Here is an 8,073-nt window from a genome sequence, read left to right as displayed (position 1 = left end):
ACTCCTGTCCGACCGCTCAGGACAGCACGCCCGTGCCGAGAGAAGATTGGCACTTAAAGCGACGGAGACATGCACAACAGTAAAGAAGTTACAGAGTTCACGGTCTCACAGGGGAGTTGCACTATGCTCGGTTTATACAGTAGGTTTCGATTGCAATAACGATAACAAAACCACTGGATGAAAAACACGTAATATTACCCCAGGATGCTGCATACTCTCATTGGAGGGGTTTCCGTTTTCTTTTTTCTCGAGCTGCCACCTTCTCTCTGTTGCACCTTTCCAATTCAGAGAAGTAGATAGTAGTACCAACCAGTGGTTCAGATAGAAATGGAACCGAATAAATGAAGCCCTGCCCTTGCGTTATTTCAGGACCTGGTCAGTCCGGAGTAATCGCCAAGTTTTGGTATCCAAGTCGCTGTTATTTCAGGATCAGGACGACCCGGAGTAATCAGCCGATTGAATCTGCACTCGCGTGAGTCCAACCGCGGCGAGCCCGTGGGTCAGAATTCAGGCGAACGGATTCTAAGACAGTTGTCTTAGTTGCAATAAATTGCGTCCTCTCGGATAAAGCTAATGTTGATGTTTATTCTCTCTTACCCTTTTTCTTCTGGAGCTCTAAGCTATACTTCGAGCTACCTTATACGTAAATCAAGGGTACGTTACTCATGGGCTAGAAGGAAGAGTAGATAATCCCCCTTTTAGATTACAGTACCTAATGATGCGAATAGACAGTCCCTTAAATCAAAGTACATGCAGAGAAGAGAATTCCAATAATCTCAATAGGCACACCAGCAAATCAGGCACGTCATAGGTCAACCACATCTTAGTGATTTCTACTTCAGGTATCCTTGGTCAGCGACACTCTCCTCTCTTTCTTTGCTGAGCCCTTCGGTGATGACTATTGGTGATATCGCACAAAGCGCGTCGCATTGTATGTCATTCATCAACTCATACTAACAGTGCTTCTGAAAACCAAACGACTGCCGAGCAAGCTCGCACACTGCCGTGCATAAGCCAGCTGAGCTGGTATCGCGCATAAAGTGCAGAGGTCCTCCACCACTGTCGTTTCCAGTCTCCTTCGACATCCTACCCTCCTGTCATCGGTTCTATCCAAAATGCAGCTCGACGGTATGGGGACTGCTAGAACCAAAACCACAACAACACCTACGATTTACCGCAAGCTACTCTTCGTCAATGCGCCGTCCCATCGCCCTGCAGGGTCCTGCCCTCTTCGTCTTCGTTAAGACCCTCTCGAGCTTGTTCGCGATTCCCCCTTGCGCCTCTACGCTCTACTGCTTAACTGTCACACTTGCAGAGACAGACTTTTGTGCTCCTCTGGAATCCACAACAAGGACATGTATTCATCCCAGTTACAGTTTCAGAAATTTATGTGTGGTGGTGGGGTCTTCTGCCTTGCGACTTCAACTGAATAAATATTTTCTACTCTTTGCTTCTCATCTAGCCATTAAAAGTGAGTTCCTATAGAGGACTCATTGATAGCCAACAACTGCGAGTTCAGGCCACAATAAAAAAGGGTGCCCCTATGAACCCTTTCCGGGAAATACATGCTGCGAACCATTTGCAATTCAAGCAATAAGAGCAACAAAATAATTTGCTTTTTGGCTTTGTTCGGATGAGGTCAGACAGGTACACTGAGGGTGTGTCTTAACTTGCCCGGGTTTGCTTTGCATGCCCGAGTTTGCCGGTCATTTATTAATTTATTAATGTAAGTACACGCCTTCCCCTTACGTTAGTAGTGGACAGGTGTCCTTTCCCTTACGTTAGTAGTGGACAGGTGTCCCAGAGCGACGGTGCTGACTTACAGAGGCATACAGCGCCATAAATTGCCAGAACACAACGGGGAGGACACTGTGGGTTCTACAAATTCGCTCCGAGGACGCATCGACAGGGACGTGACATGCTGCAGCGTCAAACAACTTCGCCCGAGGGACGCGTCGACATGGACGCGAGACGCTGCAGCGTCGCTCGCTTCCGACCCAGAACGTGGCCATTGCGGGTGATCCCAGATCACCGGGATAAATAATTGATCTCACCCCCTACTTCTCTCCTTACTACTCCGCGGGATAGCGTATCTCTCGCCGGCGCTGTTTGGTCAAAAAACGGATCTACAACCACTGCCCAGTATCGCCGTTCGCCTCCCCTCCTTTCTTCTCAATCTAATCACTCCTACGCAATGCACGGCAATAGAATCATCACTGCTACGACTGCACTAACCGCAACCGCAGCTCTATTCTCCCTCCTTTCATTGCACCAAGCTATTTCAAACTATCCTCGACCCCGAAAATTCACAAAGCCCTTAGATCTCCGACGGGGATGGACCTTTGTCAGAGCCAACAGAATTTTTAACGACAAAGAATTCAGTCGTACATACCGTATGGAGGGGGGATAATATTTGGTCAGAAACGCCCGCTGCAGACGAGGAAGCAATAGTGAGAGACTTTGCGTTGGTGGCCCCCGTCTTCCGAATGGTGGGAGTCGGAGAGATGCGCCAGAGGCGCGGAGAACGGCGCACGTGGCATTGAGGTGTGGAAGCCATTTTCAGGAAAGTAGTAGGCAGAGAGGTGCTTCGTAGAGTTGGGTTGCCTTTGCGAGATGGCAGGTGCAAAGATTTTTGCAAAGGGGGAGTTGAGGATGTTTTCGGCAAGGGGCAAGCACTGCGTCCACCGGAGCACAGCGTCCAAATTCAAAAGTTACAAACTTACAAAAGTAGCCAATATATGATTGACATTTGTCATTACACACTGACATAACTTGAGCTTGCAGTGTAGGGTCGTACTTAGTTTCAAATCATATATTAACGCCCAGTAGCCAATAGTAGTGCAAATCATGGCTCCGGGCAAGCAAACCCGGGCAAACTCGGGCAAGTTAAGACCCTCCCTGAAACGTGTGAAACCCTAGCATTCATTCATTCTAAAATTATTTTAATAATTTTACAATGAATGAAGTATTCATGTACGCCTTTAGGACGGGACAGAAACGCGTTTGTAGATCCCCTGTGGGGATCTACAAACGAGTTTCTGTGTCAAGTCCATTTTACGTCTTCTTTCCTTGTCCAACGAATGCCAAGTGAACTGCTCTCAGCAACAGTTTGTTGCACACTCAATGCGGTTTATGTACAACCCTGGGACAGCGAGCGTAAAGGTACTATGCTCAACACAGAGGGTCTATGAGCATACTCTACTATGGCGAGTTCAATTCATGTAATCCCTCTCTTGCAAGTGCCAGCGCTTGCCAGCATGATCAGCAACGCTTTTCTCCTGTACAGTCAACCACACTGAGTAGTGCACCCCCATGCAAGGTTCCAACAACATGCAATACTCGCATCTTGCACTGATGAATGGGGTCACACAAAATACTCGTTTACAAGCGCCTGGTGCCTCCCGGAACGACTCTGCTCAGCGTGTGCAGTTAGCAACGCGCGCTTTGCACGGTGCAAATGACGAACTGCATCCTCGATACCCGAATTGTTCACCATTTCCTCCACTCCTGTAAAGCAGGCAATTACTTCCTCAAAACCTGGAATAACATACTCATTTGATTCTATCTCTTTGGTTCCATCTGCAATCGTCTTTTCATTCTGTGTTGTGGTTGTGTCGGTGCCCTGTCACTGGAGTAAGACGGAGAGGATCTGTGGGGTAAGTTATGTTGGAAAGGTTGATCCGTTTACTGTTGGGCATCTTCGTCGGCCGCGTCCCCGTCTTGGACAGGTGTCTAACAGCAATGCAAGGTATGATAACCTGTGTTCACCGAGAAACCCCTGCATTACTCACTCGTGGAATTACTCAATTCGGCACTATTGCGCGAGTCCTCTCTGTATGTACACTGTAGCGTGATACATGCCGTGGTCGTGAGTCTGAACATGTTCTTTGTGGATGGTGTAGTGAAAACACCATCCTGAACAGTACTTACAGGCAAGGTAGCTGTTTTGTTTTTGTTTTGAATTCCAGAAGGCCTCGGTCGTGGTCATGTTGACATGTCGTACATGTGGTGAGCGGCACTGCAATTGTTCTTAAAAAGTAATGAAAATGAATGTGAGCTTACAGCTGGAACATCCCTCTGATCGTACCCTTGGTGTCGCAATTCATGTACGTTCTACAGTAGCTAATCAGGTCCGATAGACACTACTTCGAGGAAATTTGTGTTTTCGTCGAAAACTATAAGCTTCGGCAATGAGCATCAATTAAAGATAAATCAATTTGCGTTGGAAGAGTTGGTCAAAGGAACCTGCTTACTTTATAACATTTCATCATACCACTTAGAGCAGACAACTCATTTGCAAGTGTACGCAACATCCCGTTCAAAGCTATCTCAAGAGAGCAAAGCCAGAAACGACTGATTTGTCCTTTTCGCAGCTTGGTTTATTGCTCTCCTCACTTGAACACAACGCAATCCTATCGCTACAGTTAAGCTTATATGAGTAAGAATATATATGTATGTAAGTATGACGACTTTGCATATTTTCTTTCTCAACCCTCTTGATAAGAAGAGTTTCAAGAGCATGCGTGTATTCTTCCTCCTGATTTTTTCTATCACGTAGAAATCGGAGCGCCGAGCCTGATAATTTCCCCAAACTACAAACACATTTCCTATACGACTGTCATTTCATAGGTTGATACCTACATTGTTTTACAGATCCAGTGACACGCATGTTCTATGCCGACCAGACATGCCACTCCACTCGGATGCAATGTGCTTCCTGATTTTTAGTTTTTGGCAGGTGAGTGCTCTGGAGACTCGCTAGTTCGATTGTTTGAATTGGAAATCGTTTTTGAGGCCCTTGCTGATTTATATTTGTACAAAGGAATAGTGGCATAAGCACTTCTCCCGTTTTGAATTATTTCCACGAGGAAACTGTCGCTTTTGTGTCACTGGACTAACTCTCGGAAAGTATTTTCGGATACAAAACTATTGTGTTCTTTATGAATCCCGCAGGTGTGGCTGAGGACGCGTTCACTAGCCTTCAGTTCCACATGAATGATGTCCCTTTCCCATGTTGAGTTCACATCAACGTCGACCATTTGGAACAAGCCCTTCTGGCCACTACCAGGTCTTCATAGATTCTGTGAATTCAGACTTTTCGTTGGGGCTAAACCAAGCCGCACTCATCCGTTTTCCATATTCATTTCGATATATAAATTAGTTGTTAACACTCGGAGCAAGTTCTATTCTTCTCTATCCTGTCTACATCAGTGCAAAGAAGAAAGCATCCGGAAAAATCAACATGAAGTTCTTCTCTTTTACTTTGACCGCTCTTATCCTTACCGGATTTTCTCCTCTACTTGCGTTCCCAATTGAATCATCCCTTCGCACCTATGACTTACTCCCCGAGTGTTCACCGTGCCACAAAGGAAGTGATTGTGAGCAGGGCAAATGTTGGGGTTCTCCCCTTAAATGCACTGATGGTTCGTATGAGTCGCTGAAGAATTGCTTCGGAGCTGAGTGCGATGCTTGCTCATCTGATTTGCAATGCGCTACACTGAAATGTTGGAACAAGAAGTGTGTCTTTGAAGACAATGTCGACAAATGCTTTAAGAAGAAGGAATGTGAAGCTTGCAGCAGTGGTGAAGAGTGTGAACAGGGCAAGTGCTGGGGCGGTAAATGTACTGATGGATCCACTGCAAGCTTGGGAAAGTGCTTCGCTCCGGAATGTAGCTCTTGCTCATCTGATTTTGACTGCGCTACCAAGCTCTGTGAGAATCACAAGTGCATTTTCGATACCGCTGAATCACGTGCAAAGTGTTTCAAGAAGAAGGAGTGCGAGGCATGTTCGAAGGACGAGGAATGCGAGCAGGGCAAGTGTTGGGGTGGAAAATGTACGGATGGATCTGAGACCAGCTTGGAAAAATGCTTCTTGCCTGAGTGTGCTACTTGCTCCTCTGATCTGCAGTGCAGTACGAAGAAGTGCTTCCATCACAAGTGCGTCAAGGTGAGCCCTGGTTCTCTCTTCAAATGTTTTGGTCATCACGAGTACGATGATGACTATTGAGGAGGCATCGGCACCATTGTGGCAGTGGGCTGATCTACAACATTGAGATCCCTTGAAAGGGAAAGCTCTTGAGGCTATCCGTAAAGTACCCACTTTAAACCCGTAATGTAGGAGCGGCGAGACATCCTCTCAAAATAGAAAAGCAGCTCAAAGTAAAAGCTACAGCAGTTGTGGTCAAAGAGTAGAAGGAAGTCCTTTGCGTTATCAGGGCAAGGTGAGAATATCATTTTCCCACCTTTTTTTATCAGTGACAGAGCCAATCCATGGTAAGGGTATTCAGTAGCAGAGGCCTCCTTGCTTCCTCTTTTTTTCCCACAAAGACGTGAGGAGAACCCTCTCTCGTACGGAATATTAGTTGGACAGCCTCCTGGAAGAGTTAAGTATCCTCCACGGTACAGTAGTACTGTTGTTGACAACAAATACTGACATCAGTATTTCTATTGTACAATTGTGAATAATTCCATTTATGAGCCATACACTTCGAAGTATCGAATGGGCGTGCGAGGAAATTGCACTTATCGGTGTGACCGCATTATGAATGTCGTATGTTACACGTGTATACAGCTCCAGCACGGTACAGGTACCCCTTCGAAAGGTACAGTACAAAACAAATCGTGGAAGACACGTGCGGCTTACGCATCCACTCCTCCTCACGTGACCCACCCCTCATTTCACAACCCCTTCATCCCACCCGCCCCACCTTCTGAGCTGTTCCCCCTGTCGTCCACCGCGCCCTCCTCTGCCGATGCTTCCAACTACCACTCCAGAAAAGTATTGTCTTCGAAAAGCTGAAGGAAATTGTCAACAACGAAAAGTCCGCTTCACTTGCAATAAAAGGGGCAGAGATACTCCTAAAATCATGATAGCGTTAACAAGATTGTTATGAATGCAAGTGCTCCCAGACCACAAGGACCAATAGAAAAGAGTCACACGGGCAGAAAGAAACGATTCAGCTGGGGACGCCGGCAATTTATCGGACATTTGGCGATTTTATTGCGCGCAGGAAGCAGAAAAAATTTGAGGGGGATCGGCTACAGCGACAAAAGGCGGAGGAGAAGGCTGCCCGGCAAAAACAAAGAGAACCGCAGAAAGAACAGAAAGCAGAAGCGAAAAAGCTCAGGGAACAAAAAAGTCTGGAACGCATGAAAAGTGGCAAGGCCTCAAAGCCTGTCAACTCAACCAAGAAGCGGGCACGATCAACTCCGGTCCCAAAGGCGCACGAAGGCCCCTCCCCAACGTGCGTCAACTCCTCACCATTCCCCATCGACGTTGTCCCGTCCGCGTTACTTGGTCTCTTGGGTGCCAGTGAAATTACCAAATAGACCTTTTTCCAAAACTCTGTGTATTGCCGCACCAATAAAAGAAAATTCGGGGTTTCTCTGATCCAGTACGGCTAATAAGAGATTCTGTATCTCCTCCCGGTTGGATAGCAAACGCAGAGCATCCACCACCACCAGTCTGACCTCATTTGGGCAAGGGGAAGTAGTTTTTTAAGTTAATTTAAAAAAGATGTTACCAAATCATACTTTACTGGAGTGGTACCTTGCACCTTGCACGTCTCTGCACCTCGACACATCCTTCACCTACGTCGCGTAGAGCCACCGCGCCCAACACCGCTTCGACGGCGGCCCTCGCCCCCCTCCCGCGCAGTGCACCTCCTCCCACTTCTCCGCGCCTTCCGCCTTCACCCAGCCCGCCAGCGTGCCCAATCTCTTCTCCCCCTCGCTCCGCTCCGCCGTGTAGATCCCCACTTCTCTCACCCCACCGTGCCCGCCCTCGCGCTCTTCATCGCCGCCCACCAGTTCCTCCTGCGTCCGCACCAGCGTGCGCCGCATGTCGATCGCAATGTGCCGCCGCAGCCCGCACCCCGCCACAAGAAGGCTCGCGTACATCACTGCGAACACGCCCATCCCCACGTAGAACACCCTCGTCACAGCCGCTACCGGCTTTACCGTCGTGCATTCGGCGTACTCTGATGTTCCCCTCCGCACAGGGATCACCACGTTCTCGCCGCCCCACCCGTACCCACGCCCCTTCGCATCGCCCGTTACCGCGTATTTCGCCTT

At 47.9% G+C, this 8,073-nt stretch overlaps 2 protein-coding genes across 2 annotated transcripts; one reads left to right on the top strand and one right to left on the bottom strand.

The window, feature by feature from the left end:
- The first annotated feature begins 4,940 nt into the window (after window positions 1-4,940).
- CHC_T00005823001 (hypothetical protein) lies at window positions 4,941-6,079 on the top strand. The gene is made up of 3 exons (XM_005717439.1): window positions 4,941-5,000; window positions 5,162-5,880; window positions 6,055-6,079. The coding sequence occupies exons 1-3, from the start codon at window positions 4,941-4,943 to the stop codon at window positions 6,077-6,079; spliced, it is 804 nt and encodes a 267-aa protein (XP_005717496.1).
- Window positions 6,080-6,081: 2 nt separating this feature from the next.
- CHC_T00005822001 (hypothetical protein) lies at window positions 6,082-6,234 on the bottom strand. The gene has a single exon (XM_005717438.1). It carries the CDS (start codon window positions 6,232-6,234, stop codon window positions 6,082-6,084), a length of 153 nt encoding a protein of 50 aa, XP_005717495.1.
- Between the last annotated feature and the right edge of the window lie 1,839 nt (window positions 6,235-8,073).

The sequence above is a fragment of the Chondrus crispus genome, genomic scaffold (genome assembly GCF_000350225.1).
Source record: "Chondrus crispus Stackhouse genomic scaffold, scaffold_317, whole genome shotgun sequence".
NCBI classification, from domain to species: Eukaryota; Rhodophyta; class Florideophyceae; order Gigartinales; family Gigartinaceae; genus Chondrus; species Chondrus crispus.
The sequence above is the reverse complement of the archived record's forward strand: the minus strand, read 5'-3'. Positions and strand labels throughout refer to the sequence as shown.